General features: G+C 35.3%; 2 protein-coding genes and 1 non-coding gene across 5 annotated transcripts; 2 read left to right on the forward strand and 1 right to left on the reverse strand.

The window, feature by feature from the left end:
* The first annotated feature begins 343 nt into the window (after positions 1-343).
* On the forward strand, positions 344-6,116 carry LOC132175185 (uncharacterized). Of its 3 annotated transcripts, none has more exons than XM_059587047.2 (5): positions 344-541; positions 1,234-1,786; positions 2,510-2,646; positions 4,039-4,932; positions 5,766-6,116. In XM_059587047.2, the coding sequence occupies exons 2-4, from the start codon at positions 1,278-1,280 to the stop codon at positions 4,914-4,916; spliced, it is 1,524 nt and encodes a 507-aa protein (XP_059443030.2). In that variant the 5' UTR covers positions 344-541; positions 1,234-1,277; the 3' UTR covers positions 4,917-4,932; positions 5,766-6,116. The 3 variants fall into 3 exon arrangements, with proteins under 3 accessions (XP_059443030.2, XP_059443033.2, XP_059443032.2); XM_059587050.2 differs by having other exon boundaries at positions 4,048-4,932; XM_059587049.2 differs by having other exon boundaries at positions 1,261-1,786.
* Positions 6,117-7,101: 985 nt separating this feature from the next.
* Positions 7,102-7,173, forward strand: TRNAD-GUC (transfer RNA aspartic acid (anticodon GUC)). The gene has a single exon. It is a non-coding gene; the product is annotated as a tRNA-Asp (tRNA).
* Positions 7,174-9,807: 2,634 nt separating this feature from the next.
* Positions 9,808-18,913, reverse strand: LOC132175921 (putative UDP-arabinopyranose mutase 2). Its single transcript, XM_088514225.1, has 5 exons — positions 18,575-18,913; positions 17,849-18,064; positions 10,783-10,811; positions 10,508-10,691; positions 9,808-10,328 (listed from the first exon to the last, which is right to left on the reverse strand). Exons 1-5 carry the CDS (start codon positions 18,896-18,898, stop codon positions 9,987-9,989), a joined length of 1,095 nt encoding a protein of 364 aa, XP_088370351.1. The 5' UTR covers positions 18,899-18,913; the 3' UTR covers positions 9,808-9,986.
* Between the last annotated feature and the right edge of the window lie 5,053 nt (positions 18,914-23,966).

Genomic DNA, 23,966 nt, shown 5'->3' on the forward strand with positions numbered 1-23,966 from the left:
GATCTCCAGTCTCTCTGAGAGAGACTGAGAGACACGCGCACATGACAAGGATAAGGACGGTTTGTTGTAGCGTAGCCGGGTGTTATAATTCTAGCGTGCGGCCTGTCTTCTAGATCCCAACATAAATAGAGAGCCGGCTTTTACTGTGCAGAAACAGTAATTAGTTACACATAATTACTCTCTGGTTTTTTACCATTTTTTTTTTCTATTTTTTGGAGAATATAGAAAAAGGGTTGTTGAAATTATAAAAAAAAAAAAAAAAAAAATTAAATGACCTTTTTCCTTGTCCTAGACTCTAGACTCACTGTACTACTATGAAATTCAGTGTGGAAAGTATATATAATTCCCTGCTCACTCAACAGCAAACAAGGCAAAAAGAAGTTAAAAGGTGTTCAATGTTGGTTCACCTTCTCACTTACTTTCTCCTAAAATAGCAACAACAACCTCTTCAATGGAGTTTGGGATGCACTAATCTCTCTTTCACACTCTGGTCTTCTGTCTCATCCCCACACTGCAATTCAACTATTGCACATTTACTTTGGTAAAGCAAACGTCTCTCTCTCTCTCTCTCTCTCTCTCATATCATTTAGGTAAATTTTTAGTTTTTCCTTTCTTTTTTTATTTATTTTTTATTGGTGTCTGAAGTGTGTTCATGCTTCTGTTTTGTACCTTTCCACTGATTAAGTTTTTGCATTGAGCATTCTGACCTCTTTCCTGATTGAATTTCAGGTGGGTTTCAGACCCTTTTTTTTTGTACTTTATTTTTTTTTTTTTAGTTATCTGGGTTTGGTTTTCTATAATGGGTTCATTCTTTCACTCTAATTGGTTTCTCAGGAATTGAGAGTTCAATTAATATGAAGCTCCATGGAAGGACATTTGTGACGTTTTTCTCATTGTATTGAGGTTGGCTTTGTGGGTTGTGTACAGGGCTTAACAAGATTATCCGATGTTTATAAGGCTGAAATAGCAGGCGGTTAATAGCTAATCGCCCTAACCGCCAAACTGTTAATCGTCTAAGTCGGTGCGGTTAGCGATTTTTTTTTTAACACTAAGGCAGTTGTGGTTAGCGGTTTTAGTGGTAGCCGCGGCAGCCGCCTTCTAACTGTAATGTTTACCCGTATTTAGTTATTGTATATGCAAATTAGTGGATATGGAAATTAAAATTCAACCTGTTTTCTAACTAAAAGTGTATCACAGATTTTGTTTCTTTTTATTTTTGTTCATGAACTGAAGTGGGTTTGTGTGGGAAATCGTTAACAGTGATTCTGTTGCATGATATGGAATCTTGGAACTTCGTTTCTGAAGGGAAGGGGTTTGCATCCGATGAAGCAATAGTACCTACAAATTCTCTCCTGAGAAGCAAAAATGGCTTCTTGGGTTGGGAATTGAGAACATGTAGTTTTGGCAACAACATGTTTCTCTCAAGTCAACAAGATGACTCCACTTCGAAGTTCTCAAGCTCTGTGGTGGACTCAAACAGCAGAGATTCTTCTTCCATTGATTTGAAGCTGGGGCGGCTTCCTGATCAGAAAGATGACCATTTTTCTAAATTTTCAAAAGGAGTTGTTCCCATTTTAGCTTCCTCTGAGTCATCTAGACCTGCAAAGAGAATGCGAGCAATGGGGGTTTATTCACAAACTGCCTTCTGCCAAGTTTATGGCTGCAACAAGGATCTAAACGCCTCTAAAGACTACCACAAGAGGCATAAAGTTTGTGAGGATCACTCGAAGACAGCCAAAGTTATTGTCAATGGCATTGAACAGAGGTTTTGTCAGCAGTGTAGCAGGTAAGTTATGTTTTATATGTTTTAAAGCTCACTTTCCATGTACTTTTATGGCAGCCAGAAGGAGCATTGAGGAACTTAAGAGTTTGTTGGACTCTATATATTGTGCTTTATTTCTCATTACAGGACCTCTTGACATTTGTTAGGTTTTATGTGTGTGTTGGCAAATTCTTGTGTCAAAACAATTTTTTGGGGCCACGCCCGACGGAGGACGATAGAGTCTTACCCGATCCACGTAGAAGAAGCGATTTGCATGGATCCAAGTTTGCTTGACAAGGGTAAAAACAAACAAAAGAACAAAAACAAAAAAATCTGGATTTTTAAATTGCTGTTGTTCTTGCAAACACCTAGTCACCCTCTCCACTTGTTAGTTTGGGTCAATTGCATTTTCCAAAATTGAATCCCCTCATTGTTTTTCACAATTTTTCTTTACCATTATCTTTGATTGTTTAATGTTTCCTTCTTCCATCAGAAGATATTATTTTATCCATCCAAACCTCTTAGGTTACCATGAAGGCATATTGTTTGAAGTTGTTGTATCCTAAACTCGTTAAGTTCCTATAACTTCGATGTTGTACGGTTGTCTTATGTTGATGGTTTGGACAAGATATATATCCAAACCTACACTATGTGCATTTTGTATGACATTTAATCGTGTAAGCCATGAACTTGACACAATTATAGTGTAATCATTCTCATTGTTTCTATTATGTGCACGCCATTCAGGTTTCATTTGCTGGGTGAATTTGATGATGGTAAGCGTAGCTGCCGTAAACGCCTTGCTGGCCACAATCAGCGTCGCAGAAAGCCTCAAGTGGGTATTCACTCTGGAAGGGGCGGGAGATTGCTTCAGTCATATAATGGTATTAATGAAACATCCTCTCTAATTGGTTCACATGAATCAAACTTTGGATCTTCCAACTTAAATTATATGACTACTTCAATATTGCATAACTATAATGGCGTGCAGAATTTCATAATAAGAGATGACATTATAACTTCTGGCTTTTGCTCTCCCCCTTTCTATATCTCTAATGAAAGAGTTGCGAGAAGCCCAAAACAGAACAATGTCATGTTTATATATCCAATAAGTTACAGAGTAAAAAACAGAAAGCTAGGAGGTACATGGTTTACAAAACAAGAAATACAAGTAAGAGTAGAAAAGGGAAAGATTAGGAACACGAAGGTGTGCTGAGATTATGTGCAGATCAGCAGGAGACCGGCCGTGAGACGAGCTTGAATAAGCTCCATGAATTAGGGAAGAAGGGCTGCAGCAGGCTGCTGTGGGGTGACAAGTCGGCGTGAAATCTGGAGATCTTTACTGGATGCTTTTGCTAATTTTTCATGCTTGATCTGAGGGTCCTTTTGGTTATTAGCAAGCAGCTCATGCAACTCATGTTTATCCTTAACATCTAATTCGTCACTTTTTTTTTGTGCGTGTGTGTGCGCGCATAGTTTAGTCACAATTTAGTTGATTTTGTTAAAGTGTTGATTAAGTGATTAAATTTACTTCTTTCTATGAGCTTAAGCGCTTGGGATAAGTTGTAATTTAATATATTTAGTTTCTTCAAAGAACTTTAACGTAAATAAATTCCATTTCTGTATTGTTACTCAAATGGGTGCCGAACTGACTCAAACTAATGAAGTATCAAATTACCCTATTTTTTTGACATTGAAATAAACATCTTCCTTCTTTTTTTAGATAAGTAAACATCTTCATAATAAAATGTCTCCTAGGTGTAGCAACCCAAGCTTCTTAGAGTTACTTCACCAGGGTCTTCTTTTCTTCCTTTATTTCTGTATCTGGTTACACAACTTCTCTGCTCTAGAAAGGTTTTTTTCCATTGAAATCCATCATTCCTTTTCAAACTCAGGCATACAATCTACTTATTAAATGACAGATTCTTCGTAAATTAACTAACTAGTTGTTGGGCACTTAAGGTTGTGGGAGCTAGTATTACAAATCATCACTTGTAGAATTCTATTTTTATGTTACCTTCTTCTAATTTTACTGATATGGTAAAACTTTCCATCGTATGTTACCTACTTTTATCATTGACAAATTAATATTTAGGACATCTTTAGCAAATTCCATGACAACAGCACCCTTTTGTTCTCTAAAATTTCCAAGGATTTCTAGTTAATTAGTGCTATATATTTATTTCTTGTAAAGACTGATTCGTGAGTCCCCATTGGTACTGTTGTAGTCTTGTTGTATTCCTCAAACTATGTTTTTAACGTTTTTAACTCTGAAGGCCTTGTAGGTATCAGATCTGTGGGAAGTTCTTTATCAACAACATCCTTTATTTGCCAAGAATTTCTCCCTCGTGGCCTTTTGCATCATGAGAAATATGGAACTGATGACTGGTGCAAGCCTATAAAAGTTGAAGATGGGACTGACTATAGGCCTCTGTCAACAATTCCTGTTACCGATGGGAATCTGCATTCAAAATCCCTCCTCCCTCATGATATTGGGAAACATTTCGCCACATTTCATGACAATGGAGCTAGTACTGCAACAGGAAGCACTTTTTGCGAGAATACAAGCCAATATACAAATGATGTAGGATGCCCAACTTCTAGCTCGCATTCTCTTTTCCAAAACACCCCATTAGCAAGTGAAGACTTCAATGTTTTCGATGCAGCTTCAACCGTTCAAGGATTATCGACAATTTCGGACTCCGGTTGTGCTCTCTCTCTTCTGTCATCTCATTCACAGAAGTCTTCAAACCATTCATCTGGAATTCCCATGGCTCATCCATTGATCATGCCAGGTAGCCATCCCCATTATGGCATGAGTCGAGTCTCTGAGAACTTCAGAGGAATAGCCTCACAGGATTCCTTAAGTGGAGTGTCAAATAAGTTCCCTTCATCAGAAATGAATTCTGCAGAAGAGAATCACCTTGGCCCCATACTGATATCTGATAGTAGTGGTCCTGTTAACTTTGAAATCACAGATAGGATGTTCCAAAGGTCTGATTGTTTGAATTCCGACAATTGTCATTCCTGTGAAAATGGACCTACCATGGACTTGCTTCAACTGTCATCACAGCTCCAGCGAGTGGAGCATCAGAGGCAATTCATGCAGATGAAGCAGGATAATGATGCCTTCTGTTGCTTGCGGATCACTTAAATGCTCAGAAAACAAGGTATATTACTTTGCCCCTTAGAAACCCAAGTTTCTGTGTTTCTACATGACATAATAACCTGAGATTTCCTCATGAAAAAGAAAAAAGAAAGGAACTTTCTATGCTTTTCAATGTTTACTTGTAAATTTATATGCTGTTAATTGGAAAGAAGGGGTTTGTGGGCCTATTGAAGCTGTAACAACACATCAGTTAAAACTAACCATGATAAACATACAAAATATGCAAATAATCAGAATGCTAAAGAACCATTGTAGAATTAAATATAATGGCTCAAGCTGATGAACAAAGGATCCACTTTATTCATGGAACAAATAAATGTGAGTGCATTATTTGGGTATAATTATTCTATTTACGAGATGTTTGACATGAGAGAAAAAAGAGCTGTGAAGAATCCATAGCTATTATATGCTATACTGCTTATATAGGCACTGCATGGATAACATATTGGCAATATCCTACAATACTAATTAGTAATTGGGAAGTGAAAATATGTTTTTATTAATATACTGTTAAGTACATTGGCATCATCACACCTATGAACATCAACTACACAAGCATCAAGAAATTTGGTGATGCCTACCACCTCTAGTCCTGCCATCTCAGCTGCAGAACATTAAACCATTTTGTGGTAAGAGCAAAAGGCAAAAGAGAAATGTAAGTTACTATGTTGCTTCCAGAATGATCCTTTGGAAAACAATTTCATAATTTTTCCATCCTCTGAAAAGGTGTAAGTGTTAAATTAAGAAATATATCTTACTGTCACAAGTGAGCATTAAGAAATGCACCATTCTATGGGAGTTTTACTAACTTTAATACCTTTTTTTTTGGCTTAGAGACTGAATGGTTGCACATGTATCCAGACAAGGAGAAAGGTGTGCTAGAATGTGGCAGGCTGGAAGAAACCTAAGATGGAAGTGTTCAAGCCTGACTCTGTTAATTCAATTAGGAAGACATTTTTTAGAGTGGCTTAATGGCTTCAAAAATTATATGTTCACTTGTATATGAATTAGGTGATTCTATAATCATTTGTAACCAAATCATGCTCCCTGAAATGGTCAAGGTGAATTTAAGAAATGATTTTTCTTCAATTATTTTGATGAGGGATTCAGTGTAATGAACAAGGACAAATATTTCAATTGAAAACAAGGCTGCATTCACATGCCAGAAGAATGGAGCTAATCTCATCTGCTTGCAAGCCTTCACATCTACTTGGCATCTGCTTTAATGCTTTTCAGAGAAGATCTTGAAAATCCAAAGCAGCCAAACCCTTTCTTCCTCCAAGTCTCCAACGGTTGCAAGAGGGCGGTGTAGGGTCCATAGCTGGATCCTCAGCCTCGCAAATGGCGAGACTTTCCATCTGGAGTGGCTTCATCGGGTGGTGAAGCAGCTCTGACACCTTCGCTACCCTAGTGTGTTCGTCCATTGGTTGTTGCCACTTAGTCGGTGCTATCGCCAATTGGATTCGCTCCCTAAGGGATCAGGATCTTCTACAATTTCCAAAAAATTGTAGATTTTCAAATTACACTATTTGAGAACGGCTAGATATAAACACTGCATCAAAACATTAAATTAGCTCACAATCTTTTTGTTTTGGCATATTTTCTTCTTCTACTACTTCTTCTTCTTTTTATGTTATTTTATTTTTTATTTTTATTTTTAAGGGAAATCTTAGGCTTTAATTGATAATAGGAGAACCTTGCTCAACAAGGACAATATTGTTAATACAAAGAGACTTTATCTTCTCTCCAAACTTGATCGGACAATTGAAAAATAGCTAATTTAGCTAAACTATGTGCTGCTTCCTCTCTCAAAGTTAACTGAAATTACACTAATCATATTATAGGCTTTAACAAAAAAAAAAAAAAAAATCAATAAATTCCACGATATTATATATAATTGATCTTGATACCTTCACTTGATTTGTATAAGCAATTAGAAAGCCACATATAATGGTGACAAAGTAGGGTACCAATCAATTTATTCATTTTTTTGATACTTGGGAGTTTCTAGTTCAACGGACAAGGTCATGAAAACATTGGTGACACCTATCGCTATAGCGGACACATCTGCATGTCATACTTTTGTGAACTCCTTAGTTAAAATTAAACTTTCTAAAGAGAAATTGTGAATTAATGTTATATATTATTAGCAAACTAAAAGAGCAACAAAGTCGTTGTAGTATAGTGGTAAGTATTCCCGCCTGTCACGCGGGTGACCCGGGTTCGATCCCCGGCAACGGCGTTTTACGTTTCTCTTTTGTTTTTGTGAGAAGACAAAACAACTGAATAAAAACCGGACGTCCATGTAGTGTTTGGTAAGTATATTTATTTATTTATATTTATATATTTTTTTTCTTTTCACATTTGGTATGACAAAAAATTGTAGTTAAATCAAAATTATTTTTTAGTTTCGGTAAAAACTGAAAAATAGTTTTTCTTTTTTAAAATCGTAAACTATTTCTTAAGTTTAAGTTTTTCATTCTTATATTGTCAGAGTCAGTTGGATCTCCACCAGAATTCTGTAGAGGCCAAACACTAAAAATGTAAGAAAGATATTTTACTTCGAAACAAACATAGCTTTTAATTGAAATTTTGATCTATCATTCATTTCTTTTTTTTTTTCTTTTTTCTTTCATAAACTCCAAATGAGATTCCCCCAAACATGCTTATTTTTTGCCTAATTTTTTCGACTGAAAACATTTTAAGGTGAAAAAAAAAAAAAAAAAAAAAAAAATCTTCCCATTGCACATCTATGACACATAACATGTATGTGATTTTCAAATACCAATCATGACAATTTCAATATCAGAGGATTTAACATGAAAAATATTATATACTACATTTTTATCTTACAACTATCTTATGATGTTAACGTGAAACCAACCTCTTAATTTTTTCTTTCTTATATTTATGTTGATATACAATAATTTATCTTAGATATCTGTAATTAAATTAGAAAATATTATATATTACATTTTTATTTCACTATATTGATATGACACTGTCAATCAGCTTTTGGACTAGACCTTATTTTTTTTAAAAAAAAATATAATGACTAATTTGTAATGCCATGTCGACAAAGTGGGATAAACATTGTAAAGTGTAATATTACATTTCTTAATTCACCTCACCTATCAATGCTATCATATTTTCTCTATAACTAGACCCCTATGTAACACATTTCTCTTGTTGTCTCTTGTTTCCACTCTCTTATTTTTCTTAATTTTATCATACATTTCTACATTGAAACAACCGATGATTTTTCAGTCTGCATTGTTGTCATACCTCTTGTCCATGTGTGAGAGAGAGACATGCACATAAAACACAAGACACAACTAGAGCTTATCAGTAATGCAAGACAAGGAATACCAATAAAAAATCTCTCATTGTTGAGGCAAGTTTTTTATTGTTTCATTTGATGGCACAAAGAAAAGTCTTCATTGGGGCGTTTCGACAGAGGAAATCTTCAAATGTTATTTTGTTTAGAGAGTAATGTTAAAAGGAGAATTAGAGTCTTCTATGCGTCTTCTAAAAAATGACGTGATTTTTTAAATTACTATTGAATTTGAGATGATCATTATTGAATTTTAATTTGTTAGTGATTTTAAAATCATACAAATAGGACTCTAGTCCTCCTTTAGGCGCTAAACCTTAGGCAGTGTGCACACTAAACCACAACCTCAATCTTTAAAATACTCTCCCCCTTTCCATTATATAAATGGTTATACAAGAAAAGTTGGATTGGCGGTAATTTTGTTAAGATTTTTTTTTTTTTAATGCTACTTTTTAGACTCGATTGTGATCATTTGTAAAACTTGTATACAAAAGTCGAGAATTGTTTTATTAAAAAAAAAGAAAAAAAAAAAAGAAAAAAGAAAAAAAATGAACATAAAATTTATATATATAACTGAAGAACTGTTTTATTTCACAAAAAATGAAAATGAGCATATTTTATTTGTTATAGATGGAAAATTAAAAAAATAAATAAAATAGTACAGACATATTATATATTGGGAAATAAAAGAAAACCATGGTTTTTATATAGGTTTTCTTCCCTGCCATTTTTTTTTTTTTTTTTTTGGATTTTTTAGAACAAATAAATATAATTCATTCCCTGATGAATGCCGAGAAGAAGATTCTGCAAACTGTTAATGTTTAAATGATATTTTCTGCAACAGTATTCCTTAGAGAAGAAAGATTAATGGCCAAAGAAAAAGAACAGCCACCACCAACAATCCTTGTTAGATTTAGGTTGCAATAACAATTTTTGGATTCTATTACCCTTTCTGCAATAGCAATTTTGCTGTAATTTCTTAACTTTTTTACCAAGACCATAATCTCAATTCAATCATTGTCGATAGGAGTGAATATCGATTCAGTCGGTGTCGGTAAGGACATTTTCGCCTATCAATTCATAAAAATCGGTTAAATCGATTAATTAACCGATTTCATACCAATAATGAATAGTTTCGACTTTTTCGGTTAATCAGTGAATAGTTTCGACTTTTTCGGTTAATCAGTGAATAGTTTCGACTTTTTCGATTAATCGGTAAAGTTGTTTAATTGTCCATTACAAGTTTTTATGTTAAGATTTATCAATTTCTTTGTAACTATAGAATCAGTAAAGAATATGTTTTATAACTGAAAAGACATAAAATTCATGGAACATAGACCAAAATGACGACCACAAATTAGATGGACAAATGCAACAAAGAAAGTTTCTAAATAAAATTCAAAATTCACTTGTAAAATCGGCAAAATTGGTTAATTGTCTGTTAATCGTAAAAAAAAAAAAAAAAAAAAAAAAAAAAAAATCTACGAAACAATATTTTTATTCCGCCTACCGACGTCCAGAAATCAATTGTCGGTCGGTGACGGTTTGGTGGTGGTCGATAAGCAGTTGGTAAGCGATAAACGGTTAATCTGCCCACCTCTAATTGTCAAATAAATAGCCAAACACTGTTTTACTAAGCAATCTATAGAAATACAAAATTCCTCTCACAAGCTTCAATGCAAAAGCTTGGATAAAGGTTGAAGTCTAGTGCTACCAAAAATCTATTTTGGAGGACCACTCAGCAAATCAGCAGATTTTGCTGCAGATGGGTTCAGCTCATTCCATGCTTCAATCCATGTGAACATGGCATCAGCCAGTTTGTTGAAGTATTCATCAACCTTACCAAGCCTAGCCCTGACTTGCTTGGAGAGTTCAGCGTAGCATTTCTGCACAGCGGTGCAATCCTTTGGGACGCTAATAGAATGGAAGAATGGGACCATCTCTTCTTGCCAGTAAATTCCTTTGTATTCCTTCTTAAGGTTCAGAAAAGGGTTGCTTGCTTTGCTGTGCCAGATATATGGCAGACCAGTCTTGACTCCATATCCTAAATGATCACATATCACCTGCAGATCAATAAAACCAACTACTTGTGAAGATCTGATTGCTAGAGAAGCAGATTTTAAGCACAAAAATTGAAACACGCATTACAAATCAACGAACAAATGAAAGAGTAATGCTATTTAGTAGATTCCTATACGACTGCTATATAACTAGGATGACTTGATAATGAAAATGTTGATACCTTGATGCACCAGCCGGCCCACATATCGTCGTAGCATCCAATTGGCTGGCCATCACCCATGAGTTCAAAGTACATTGCAGGCCCAATCAATGCAGGCCCAATCAATTCACGGTTGAATGCCAGATTCATACCACACATGGGGAATAGGGCTCCTTTGGGTATTGTCATAACTGCATCCACAAACCTAAAGAAGAGAGGCATTTTAGAAAGAGTTTTTTTTTTTTTTTTGCAAACAAGCAACATATATTTTCTAGTGCACACAGGATCTTTTATACCTTGTGTTTCTCTCAAGTGGATTGACAAGCTGGTGGGTGATGGTTTAAAGGGTGATCACACCATAACTAGTGTGGTCATTCCCATATCCAATCACAACCTTCCATGGAGGTTATGATAGAGTGACAAGTTGTGACTCTTGATGAAGAGTCATATTCAAACTCTATAAATAGAGTTAGATAATGAGATGAACGTACGTCAATTTTCATTCTCTCATTATCACGTTGCTATTGTCCTCCATTGGATATCCACCCTAACGGGAGATTCCTACAAACAAGATCATACGTTCAACATATTTCAACAGTGGTATCAGAGCGTTAAGGTTATGGAAGACAAAGAAGAAAAACAAGATTCTGATGAAGAAAATAGAGAGTACATGAGGGAAATTCTGAAAACCATCAACAGATAAAGTCTAGGATTGGCATCTTCTGTGGCGTTTTACAATTTACATTTGATCATTTCGAACCCACATGAAGAACTACTCAAAGTTACTGTTGGTGGATCAAAATTTACGGGAGATTTTGAAACTTTGAAGAAATGCTATTTATTGGAACAAAAATACTGGAAGGAATTCTTTGCAACTCCATTTGATGCATCTCCTTCGGTGGATCTTCAAAGCCAAAATTCTCCTCCTCCCGGTTTTGACGTCGTTGGTGAATCATCCCCAACCAAAGGTGCGGTTTCTGGTTCTTCTTGGAAAGAAAATAATTTTTGGGAAGAAAATAATTCTTGGGAAGAAAATAATTCTAGGGTTGATGAAATTAAAAATTCTGATTTTTTAGAAAATAATTCTGTAATTTTTTCTGAAAAAAATCGCTGTTTTGGGAGTTTTTCTGGAGATAAAACCACTGTTGATCAAAACTACACCGTTTTGATCAACAGTGAAAGGGGCAAAGAACCCCCTGCGTCAGGTATCCCAAACGGCGCCGTTCCATTTAATTGGAACGACGCCGTTCAAGCGTCTGACCCAGGGGCGCGCATTATAGCCCCCCGGAACGACGCCGTTTCGGCGTCTCCAGAGGGGCGCGCCCCATCATCTCCAAACGACGTCGTTCCCCTTCAAAGGAACGACGCCGTTTCGTTCTCGGCAGAGAACGTCTACAGTCCCATTCGGGACGACGTCGTTTCATATCGAAACGACGCCAATATTCGAACTCTCGAGCAGGCGCGTAAAAAACGACACGACGTCGTTTTGGATAAATCCAAAAACGACACCGTTTCGGATAAATCCAAAAACGACACCGTTTCGGATTTTCAAAACATGATCCAAGAAGTGACCCGAACCGGGCCCAAGTGGAAGCATACGGGCCGAAAATCCGTACTGAGAGCCCAAGCCCAAGCAAAAAGGGCCCAAGCCCAATCGGGTCAAGCCCGTTTTTTAGCCCAGTACAACCGGGTCAGAACCGACCCGAGACCCGCATTGCTACCAGGAGCCCCGATTTGACCCAGAGGCCCGACCCGACCCGGAGCGCCGATCCAGCCCGCGTTTTCAACCCGCCACGCGCCCGCAGTTCAACTCGCCATGCGCCAGACCTGTGCAGCGCGTGGCAGGCGCATGGCACGCCCGAAGACCCGGCCCGCCCAATTCCGGTTGGATCCGACCCGGTTCAGCTCAACAGTACCGAAAATTCCACCATTTTCGATCTCCAGGTAGTTTCTTGACCCGTTCTCACTCATTATAGCTCCGATTTAACTCATTTCAAAGGCATTGGAAAGCTAATTTAAGGGGCAAGAGTATTACAGGGTTTTCAAATTATAATTCCCAAAAATATAATTGGGAAAGGGGTGAGTCTTCTCATCAAGGTCAGAGGCAATCTAATCGGAGGTTTTTTCATCCGTGTTGGCTGTCACCTACAGAGCATAAGGAAGTGGAGTTCACAGTACCAGATTTGGCTCAATCCGAGATTTCAAGTGATAGACGCTTGAGGGGTCCACGTCCTTTGAGGATCATAAGGACAGTTGAGCAAAGTCCAAGGGATTTGTGGCCAATGGGCAATAATCGATACACACTTCCACCAAGAGGTGACCAGTTCATACCGGTAGTTCCAAACCGTCCGTATTATAGGGCTTGCATGAATGATTATCAGGCAAAGCTGACCTATCCTAGAGACGACTGATCTAAAAAAAATAATAATAATAAATAAACTTATCTATTTTTATTTGTTTATCGGTTTGTAATAACTTAGAAGTACATTTTTAATTTTTTCTGTTGGTGTGTATGTATGTAATATCTGATACATTGCAGTTATAGTAAACAAATATTAGTATTTATATTAAGTTTATCGTATCCACATTATAAAATGGCTATTAAAAGCGGTATAGATTCCTCAAAGGTCGAAAGCCTTAATGGAATCAATTTTAGAATGTGGAAACGACATATCTCTTATGTACTGACGCATGAGAGAACTTTACACACTCTCACATAAAAAAGACCTGAAGTCGAAGATGAGAAAGATGATGATGCTGTCAAGAAAAAGGAAAAATGGATGGAAGATGACCTAATGGCAAAGGCCACTCTCCTTCATAGCATGAAAGATAATATCATCCCACTCTTTGAAGGATACGAGACTGCTAAGGAAATAATGGAAGCATTAGAGGAACAGTATGGCCCTAGGTCTGATACTCACATACAACTATTATTAGATAAATATAATAGTGCACGTATGAGTGAGGATGACTATGTGGGTGACTTTGTAAACCAAATGGAACTCATTGCAAAGGAACTTGCATCTGTCGGTCATCCAATATCCGACAAAATGCAAGTAACCACAATACTTAATGGTCTTCCTCTATTTTGGGAACATGTGATAACATCACTAACCCATAGTGGAAAAAAATATCTATAATTTCCTTACCAGTTTTGCTTGTATTAGAAGAAGAAAGGATGAAAAGAAGAAGGAGAGAAGGACAATCCAGCAACCTCATGATGGCTCAAATCAATACTCAGACTTCACGTGCTCCAGCATACAAAGGCAAGCCAAGAAAGTTCAAAAAGAAATGGAAAGGTAAGCCGAAAGGTAAAAATAAAATCAAAGGAGCATGTTACAAATGTGGAAAAATGGGGCATTTCAAGGAAAATTGTCCAAAGAACAACGGTGACAAGAAACAGAAAGAAATAGCTATGACCATTACTGAAGTGATGATGACTGAACCGACTTCAAATTCTTGGTGGATAGACTCGGCAGCAACTAGACATATTACAAGAGATCGAGAATTCTTCCTAGATTTCAAAGAGAAAAAGGTCGGAGAACACAGAGTGTACATGGGCAACAATACTTACAGTGATGTGCTAGGCGAAGGAAAATGTAAGATTTATGTTAAAGGGTCTTCTGTTGTTTTACACAATGTTCTATATGTGCCAAATATCCAGAGAAATCTAATATCTGTTCTCGTATTAGATAGCAAAGGATATGGCATTAAGTTTAAATCTAGTAAGGTCTATATTTGTAAGGGAAAAATATCTGTTAAGGGAGTAAAGATAGACAATATGTATTTACTCAAAGTCGATAATAAAGATCCCATTTCACAGTATTCATATGTGTCTGAAGATAGTAATTTCTTATGGCATTTAAGATTAGGCCACATCAACAAAAATAAAATGAAAAGAATGAGTAAGAGTGGATTACTACCTAGAATTAATTCTGAAGATTTTAATATATGTGAATCATGTATTAAGGGAAAAATGATTAGTAAATCTTTTTCAAAACACTGGAAATCATCAGAATTATTAGAAGTAATTCATTCTGACATATGTGGTCCTTTAAGAACTAAAACACATAGAGGAATGGAATACTTTATTACCTTTACAGATGATTATTCAAGATATGGACACATCTACCTTATCAAACATCAATCTGATGCAATTGAAAAATTTTAAGAATATAAATTAGAGGTAGAAAAGCAATTGGGAAGGTCCATTAAAAACTTGAATAATGATAGGGGAGGTGAATATGAAGCCATGGATTCCTTCTGCAAAGAAAGTGGAATAAGACATTTATATACAATGCCTTATAAGCCTCAACAAAATGGGATTGCAGAAAGAAGGAATAGAACTTTAATGGATATGACAAGATCCATGATGGCATATGTTGAGTTATCCACTCATTTTTGGGGTGAGGCTTTATCCACTGCAGCATATATTCTTAATAGAATCAAAACCAAATCAAAACCTCTTACCCCTTATGAATATTGGACAGGCATAAAACCAGAGTTTTACAACCTCAAAGTGTGGGGATGTAAGGCACATGTACTTATTCCAAAACCCTTAAGGGATAAGTTAGAAAGTAAAACATGGGAATGCAAATTTATAGGATATATAGAAAACGGTAGTGGATATAGATTCTACCATCCAGATAAGGGATTAATAGAAAGCAGGGATGCTGCATTTCTAGAAAACACCAATCAAATTACTCCCATGGATGAAATAAGACTTCTACAAGAAGAAGATTCTGAATGTCAAACACCACAAGTTACTTTGAAAGAAAAAGAACATAACACAGACATTCAGAATAGTGGGAGCAAGAGAAAATCCAAAGATCCACCTAAATTGGATATAGATAATCAAAACAGTGGGAGTAAAAGACAAAGACGGCCATCAACCACACTTAAGGATCATTATGTGCTAAGTACAGATGATATAAATTTGCAAGAAGATCCAGCAAATTTTAAAGAAGCTGTAAATAGTCATGATGCTGAAAAATGGATTAAAGCTATGGAAGAAGAGCTTGAATCAATTCAGAAAAATGATGTGTGGGAACTCACGGAATTGCCAAGCCAAAGAAAAGCAATTGGATGCAAGTGGGTTCTAAGAAAAAAATTCAAAGCTGATGGAAGTCTTGAAAAGTACAAAGCTAGATTGGTGGCTAAAGGGTTTACTCAGCAACCCGGTGTAGACTTTGTTGATACATACTCACCTGTGGCAAAATTCGCTTCAGTGAGGATTATCATGTCCATTGTAGCATTAATGGATTTGGAATTACATCAGTTAGATGTTAAGACAGCCTTTCTCAATGGAGAATTAAAAGAAGAAATTTACATGCAACAACCTGAAGGATTTCAGGTCACAGGACATGAAGAAAAAGTCTACAAATTAAAAAGGTCATTGTATGGACTTAAACAATCTTTGAGGCAATGGTATTTGAAGTTCCATCAAGCAATACTAGAAATTGGTTTCGAGGTAAGTCCACTAGATCACTGTGTTTACATATGTAATGAAAATAATAAATTAACTATATTATCATTATATGTAGACGATATACTGCTAACAGGTAACTGTCCAGATATTATAAATAATACAAAATCCTTTTTGTCATCCAAATTTGAAATGAAAGATATGGGTACTGCTACCTATGTCTTAGGAATAAAAATTTCTAGAAATAGAAATTTAAAATTATTATATTTGGATCAAGAAAAATATCTGGAAAAGATACTTAAGAGGTTTAATATGAATGAATGTAAACCTCTAAAAACACCTATTTCAAGAGGTCAGTACTTGAATAAATCAATGTGTCCTCAAAATGAGACAGAGATTCAAGAAATGGAATCTATCCCCTATGCCCAAGCTGTGGGCAGTCTCATGTATGCAATGACAACTACAAGACCTGATATTTGTTATGCGGTAGGATTAGTAAGCAGATATCAATCTAATCCAGGGAAGACACATTGGCAAGCAGTAAAACGTATATTTAGATATTTACAAGGCACTAAAAACATGGGCTTATGTTTTGGTATAAGTGATCTAGAAATTAAAGGATTCACAGATGCAGATTTTGCTGGGGACGCTGATGATAGAAAATCAACAAGTGGATATGTGTTCTTGTTTGGTGGAACAGCTATTTCTTGGTTAAGCAAGAAACAAAATTGTGTTGCAAAATCTACTATGGAAGCTGAATATATATCATGCAGCACAGCAATAAGTAATGCAGTGTGGATTAGACGCTTTGTAGAAAGTTTAAATTTAGGTTTAAACAGTAAGCCAGTCAATATGTTTTGTGATAACAAGTCTGCTATCTCTTTAATAAAAAGTGGAGCACAAAGCTCCAAAGGCAAACATATTGATGTAAATTATCACTATATACAAGATATAGTGGAAAGAGGGGAAATTAAAATTGAATATATACCCTCAACAGAGATGGTAGCCGATCCTATGACCAAAGGATTGTCTTTGGAAAAATTCAAAGAGCATGTAGCTACAATGGGATTAAGAAACACCTAGGTGGTAGCTACATATATGTTTAAGCACAAGCGGAAGGATTCAGGGACGCTTGAATGAACGATTTTGTGCAAATCTGTTTCTAAAAGGGGGATAATTGGTCAGGTAATAGACAGAAAACACTTAAGAAATAATATTACAACTTTCATAAATGTAAGGTTCACCAAGAGACATTATGTTACAAGTTGGTAATATATATATGATCTTATAGTGTAAAAGACACTGATAAAAGGTATCAAGGAAACACTTGATTAAAAATATCAGTGCAGGTCAGCACATAGTTTTGTGTATGGCTGAAATCGTCAAATGTGGAATAGGTGTGAACCGGTGTTCCTTACCACAGAGAATTGATGTCATTCGTTTAGTTAAAAACGAAATGAAGTCACCTTAATATATTAGCAGTGTGAAAAATATATGGAAAAAGGTGCGATTAGATAAGATGACAAAATTGTATACACATTGTAAAATGTCATAATCTAATGCCGATCTGTAAATTAAACAGATGAGAGTTGACATGGATAAAAATTACATTTGGTACCAAGGTGATAATGTTCAACTAGATTACATAATGTTAAAGTGTGATCAAGTGGGAGATGATGGTTTAAAGGGTGATCACACCATAACTAGTGTGGTCATTCCCATATCCAATCACAACCTTCCATGGAGGTTATGATAGAGTGACAAGTTGTGACTCTTGATGAAGAGTCATATTCAAACTCTATAAATAGAGTTAGATAATGAGATGAACGTACGTCAATTTTCATTCTCTCATTATCACGTTGCTTTTGTCCTCCATTGGATATCCACCCTAACGGGAGATTCCTACAAACAAGATCATACGTTCAACATATTTCAACAGTGGGAGCATCATAGTCTGGGATATTAAGCCAGAGGCCATGAGAAACGGCAGTCGGGGCGCCTCTGAGACTGAATGGATATCCACGGACAAAATCTGCACCTTCTCGGTATGGGTCATAAAGGGTGTTGAAGAAAAATGGAGTTGATGGAGTCAGGAGGTTTTTTATGTGCTGCTCAAGTGCATTAATGTCCTTGCCAGATGGATCCTTAGCAACCTGCAAAGAATACAGAAGGTAAGCTTGAGATTCAAGTAAATGACTGAATGATCCCTTCAAATTCAAACTGGATAACAATTGAATCCTAACAATCTAGACAAAAGAAAAGCATTAGAGATGCTCGATGGGTAATGCTTCCTGCACTTCAAGATTCAAAAATTTGTGCATTTAGGAGCCCAGAAAGATCTTAATGCATGCAGAAAATGGCCCCAAGGGGAGGAAAGCAATGACTTAATTCAAAATGTCAAGGCAATGTAGATCAATTATATCTTGTTGATTTTTATACTCAGCTACATAAAAACACAAACACAACAAACCTCAACCAACAAACCCAACAACAACCCAAATAATCAAAATCAACTATCCACAAGACCCAAACCCCACAAAAGCCAACAATTGAAAACCAATGAATTCACAACAACATCAAAACTCCCTAATACACAAAACCTACATCCAAAACACTCCCAAAAACACACACCCCCCCCCCCCAAAAAAAAAAAAACCACTTACAAAGCAATCATCATCGATGGTGTAGATGTACTTCTTCTTGGAGACCATGTAACCGAAACAGCGGCAGGCGGAGTCCTTGAAAGAAATGCAGGACGCTTTGGGACCCAGAATCTGTTTGATATCGTCGCGATTGTAGAGCTCGTAGTCGAAGCCTTCGGGGACCTTGATGATCTTCGATGGGTCACCGTCCTGGACTATGATCAGGTGGTATGGCTGAAAGAACGGCCTCCACATCTCCAGGAAGTCCAAGTTCCGAATCGTGGGGATCACGATGTCCAGCTCGTCCTTCAGCAGAGGCGTCCGAGAGACCGTGGTTCCAGCCATTGTCACCGAGAGAGAGGACAGAGCCAAAGAGAGATTTGAAAGAGGCTGGAACGGTGGGGGGATTTTATTTAAAGGAATTAGAGATTTTAAAATTTCAAATATAAAAATTAATTTTAGTTTTTAATATGTAAAATTTACTTGACTGGATAACACAAATTTTTACATTTGTTTAATATATTAGATGAAATAAAATGCTCAAATTTTAAAATATGAAAATCTCATATTTTTAAAAAACATAAAGGGATACAAATCCATTTTTTAGAGAGGAGTAATTAATATGCTATTTAGTATTCTTTCAACATTTTCTTACTCGTAGCGGTAGCATTGTTAGGTTTTTTTTGTTTTTTGAAAGGGAACCTATATCAGTATCATTTATAAAAATTATCATGAACATAAAGCTTTGACAAGCAACCATAGCCAAAGCTACAAGGTTACAAGCATCACATATGACGTATTACATTCTAGACCCAAAATCAATCCATTAAACCATGACTAATCTACATATTAAAAATCAGATTTGTGTCAAACAGACTCAAACTAATGCATAGGTAGTGCTTATTCCTCGAAACTGATAGTAGACAAACCTACAATCGAAACTCTTCCTCCTCGACCCGAAAGTCAGGATAACGCTCACATCCACAACCCAAAGGTCTGAACCATAGCAAATAACCCAGAGAGCATCACAGAGAAGGGAAAGAGCCTTATTACAAGCAAAAACCGGAAATAAAAGCATACAAGAAAATAAAGGGACTAAAACAAAAATACAAACAAAATAGAAAAAATTGGACAAACAACAAATAGAAACTAACAGAACAGAGAAAAAATCAGAGAGTCACACTAAGTGAGAAAAATCAATAGTATAGTGAACCTGACACATTTGTTGTAAATATTCGTCTCTCATTCTACTCTCATATTATAAGGGTTACATATCCATTAATCTTTATTTATTTATTTATTTTAACAATATTTGATTTAACGACTAAAAAAATTGTTACATCAATTCAATAATACGAGAATGAGCAATAAAAGAACTAACCAATATTTTTTTTTTCCCGAACATCATTCATCCATTCTCACTCAAATATTACAATTTTGAAGAAAATATAATTAACCCAAACATTTATTTTGTAAAGACATAGTAAAACTATCATTTGTAATATTTGAGCTTTTTCAAATTATCCTAAATTATTATTTACAAATACCAGTTTACTTTTTTAAAAAATAAAAAATAAAAAAAATACCAGTTTACAAATACCAATCTATGGCAATTAAACCCTTTAGATTACCTTTCTTTTTTCTTTTTCTTTTTTTTTTTTCTTTTTTTGGTTAGAAATTTTTGTTAAAGAAGATGCTCTTTAGTTTGAGTCCGGCACAGACGGCAGGAATTTGGTGTCGGAGAGCGACCTTTGTTGTCTGGGCGTTGATAGTCGTGGGCCGTGGCCTCGCGGGGCCTTCAAAGTCTCTCAGGTAATTATTGCCTACTCCAAACCTATTTGAGACACAGACACTAAAAGGGTCCCATGTCGTCATTGCCGGCCACGTAGCCCACCGATACTCTATGGCTCAATTCTTGCCGTAGATGAGAGTTTGACTCGTTTGCTTGGTTTCACCAAAAGTTAAAATAAAATTTTCTTGTTCAATCTTAACGAATAACGGAATAAGTGTAAAATTCTCAAAATTTTCTAATTTTATTATTATTATTATTATTTTTTTTTTTTTTTAAGAAAAAGAATGGTCTGGTGAGTCACCAAACGCCGTCAATATGGTCTGGTTGTGACACAACGTGGATACTATTTTTTTTTTTTAAAAAGGATAAATTTAAAATTTTATAAAATTGTGAGGGGTATAAAGGTCATTTCACTATTTTGTCGCCTGATTTAATTCCAAACCCTAATGGAAACATTGTAAAAAATTGAAAGTTTGATATACTGAATTAAGAGTTTTCAAACTTTAAGGAGACATTACAAAAGTGATAGAAGTTTATGGCTTAATTAGGTTTGTTTAACAACCCACTTTTTTCTTTTTCCTTTTTTTTTTTTTTTTTTTTCAAAAAGTTAGACTTATTTCTTCACATTAACAAATAGTTTTCTTCATTTTACCACATCAACCCATTTCTTTCTCATTTCTCCTCTAAAAAAACATTTGTAAAACATACTTTTTAGAAGAAACAAACTATAAGAATTGAACTATATATTTTTGTGGTGATTTTATTATTTATAGTTGAATGAGGTCAGTCAGAATAACGAATAGAATCAGAGAATGAACACAGAATATTACATAATAATATCAAACTATAATAATTTTTATTGAAAATAGAAGAAGGTGGAATAGAATAGCCTTGAAATACTTGTTCCCTCATGATTATGAGAATGGTTATTTCAAGTGTTAGAATATATGTATACTTTAATATCAATGCTATTTTATTCTACCTTTATTAAATCACAAAAAGAGACTATTTTATTCAACATTCTTCCATTATTTTAATAAAGAGTATTCATTTTTTTTCTAATGGAACTACCATTTCGCATATCAATCGTATTATTCCATTAACAAAAATGAATAGCGTTTATTAAAAATAAAAGAATGTGGAATATAATCGCATTGGCGTTAAAGTATAAGATAAGGATAGACTCCCTATTATATACTTGGGGAAATTTCACAAAATTCTCCTGAACTTCTACACATTTTGAAATTATTCCTCAAAGTTTGAAAACTCTTCAATTTAGGGTATCAAACTTTCAATTTTTTGCAATTTTTTTTCCCTTCATTAGGATTTTTCGTTAAATATTATCAAAATTTTCAAAATACATTTGTATTTTTATTAAAAAAAAAAAATGCACAGATTCAAGTGTAGGTAATTTTGCAAATTCTTTAAAATCTTGACTAATGCATGAATCTTTGTAATTTTTTATTTTATTTGTTTATAATAAAAAAAATGGTATTTTAGAGATTTTGACATGATTTAAAGAAAAATCCTAACTAATGGGAGATATTGCAAAAAATTAAAGTTCGACACCCTAAATTAAGAATTTTTTGAACTTTAAGATGATAATTTCAAAACACGTAGAAGTTCATGATGCGTTTTGTGAAGTTTTTCCTATGCTCTAAGCTTGAAATAGTCATTCTCATGATAATCATTCCTCTCAATAACACAAGAATAGCTATTTCAAGACTATTTTGTTCCACCAGCACATAATCTTTCCCTTATCCTTTATGATCTTTCCCTCCTTCTCACTTGTAATTTATTTTTTCATTCACCGCTGAATGGTCTTTATTTTTGAATGTTCATATCATTTTAATATGCACACGCTTCCTAATGACATGCGTCCCTTTACATGTGAGAATCACATGTTTTTTTAATAACATGTATTTCTCACATTTTTTTTAATAGCTATAAAACGTATGTCATTTTATTAGATGTGTTTGTATGAATTAGCTACAAACCAGCTCGTGTCCCTTTCTAATGGCATCGTACAGCCAATCATATATAATCTAATATATTTTATTTTTTAATTGTACCAATAATGATAACTCAGAAGGGTTTATTGGTCCGTTGTACCATTACATTGAAGGTGTTTTTTTTAAGAAAGCTTAGAAAACAAAAATTGTCAGATGGTGATAGCCAAATTGTCCCACCAGTTCTGATGTATATATATGTTTGGCATGACCTAATTTATAAGGTGCTGATGTTATTAGACGGGTTAGATAATGGCGTCTAATTTCTTAATCTTACATTTATTGGTAGATGATTTAAATGTATACATAACTTGGCATATTGAGAAGCTCTGTTTCACTGAAAAATGAAACAATTTCTTGGATGGTAATCAACTACTGAGTTGGTCATCAACTTGGGTGCTTATCACTTAATTTGGACCGAGGGTGTTAGGTTTGGTGTTTATTGGCAAATTCAGTGTCAAAACTTGTCGTGTTGTAAGTCTAGGTTTAAGGTTTAAGTTGGTTTTTAAGTTGAAGTTCAAAACTTGGTTCAAAGTGAAAATCAAAAGAGGTTGTTTGCAACCCTAATCGAGTGGCATTTGAACAAGGCAAGTTTTCAAAGATTCAACATGTCAATCCAAATGCCTCGGTCGCAAGCCCGTTCAAAAGGCGTTTGAATTAAATTATCAAGACACTTGAATAATTGAGTTTTAGAAAACACCGATCGCAAATCCGTTCGAACGGAAAACTTCTAGGCTTAAAATTTCAAACTCTTGAAAGGCTTGTTCGCAAGGGTGATCGCATAAGATTCGAATGCATGCAGAATTACTTTGGTTCACAAATGTTCACTGAATGCTCCGATTGCAATCGCCTTTGAAGCAGATTCGAATGCAATGAGCATTAAGCCAAATCCAACACACTCGATCGCAATCATGTTCAAAGACTAAGTTGTGAAACCCTAGTTCCCGATTGAACGCGACAACTCCAAAAAGTGTTTTCTTTAACCAACTTATTAAACCTTACTTTTCTCGATGCCCATCTAAAGCTCATAAGCCACGATTTTCATAGACCTTGTGGTCATTGTTCTTTGTTCTTAGAGAAAGATTTTTCCTTCCTATGCCTTAACTTTCATATCACTCCTTGATTCCATTAAACCACACAAATCAAAACCTTTAGTCATTTAAGTTTCATATTGCAGAGGAAGCTTTACAGAATACCAGAATTTTGAAATTACTACGGTAGAAGACAAATGAGTCGTTTGCTGTGTACAAGTCAGGTTTTTACTACAAAATGTTTTGTAAATATAAACCGAGTATAATTTGTTCTTTTACAGTGGATAAGTTTCCTAGGATCGGCTGTTTTACTTTTGAAAACCACTCTTTATAAACTGAGAATGCATCAAAACAAGAGTGAGCATTCAATAAGACCAAAGTAGTCTCAAGAGGATTGGTTTAAAGTGGGAAAGAAAAATGACTTGTCTTTAAAGCAAGCAGTCCAACCCTGACATGTCGTCAAGCTCAAGTGGGCTTGAACACATCTTGGCTTGAGCAGTGAGCACCTCTCATAACCAGTGAAATGACAGGCCGTTGAGCTGTTGTGTTCAAACCCCTCAAAATCTCCCGCCAGCTTTTCC

This window comes from Corylus avellana, chromosome 3 (assembly GCF_965113065.1).
Source record: "Corylus avellana chromosome 3, dhCorAvel1.hap1.2, whole genome shotgun sequence".
Lineage (NCBI taxonomy): Eukaryota > Viridiplantae > Streptophyta > Magnoliopsida > Fagales > Betulaceae > Corylus > Corylus avellana.

Bases quoted from the DNA above. Each gene is read 5' to 3' on its own strand.
- LOC132175185 (XM_059587047.2), top strand. From the start codon at position 1,278: ATGGAATCTTGGAACTTCGTTTCTGAAGGGAAGGGGTTTGCATCCGAT. The intron at 1,787-2,509 runs GTAAGTTATGTT...CACGCCATTCAG, and splicing joins TTTTGTCAGCAGTGTAGCAG to GTTTCATTTGCTGGGTGAAT. The intron at 2,647-4,038 runs GTATTAATGAAA...TTAACTCTGAAG, and splicing joins ATTGCTTCAGTCATATAATG to GCCTTGTAGGTATCAGATCT.
- LOC132175921 (XM_088514225.1), bottom strand. From the start codon at position 18,898: ATGGCTGGAACCACGGTCTCTCGGACGCCTCTGCTGAAGGACGAGCTG. The intron at 18,065-18,574 runs GTAAGTGGTTTT...TATTCTTTGCAG, and splicing joins CCATCGATGATGATTGCTTT to GTTGCTAAGGATCCATCTGG. The intron at 10,329-10,507 runs GTATCAACATTT...ATTGATCTGCAG, and splicing joins GGGCCGGCTGGTGCATCAAG to GTGATATGTGATCATTTAGG.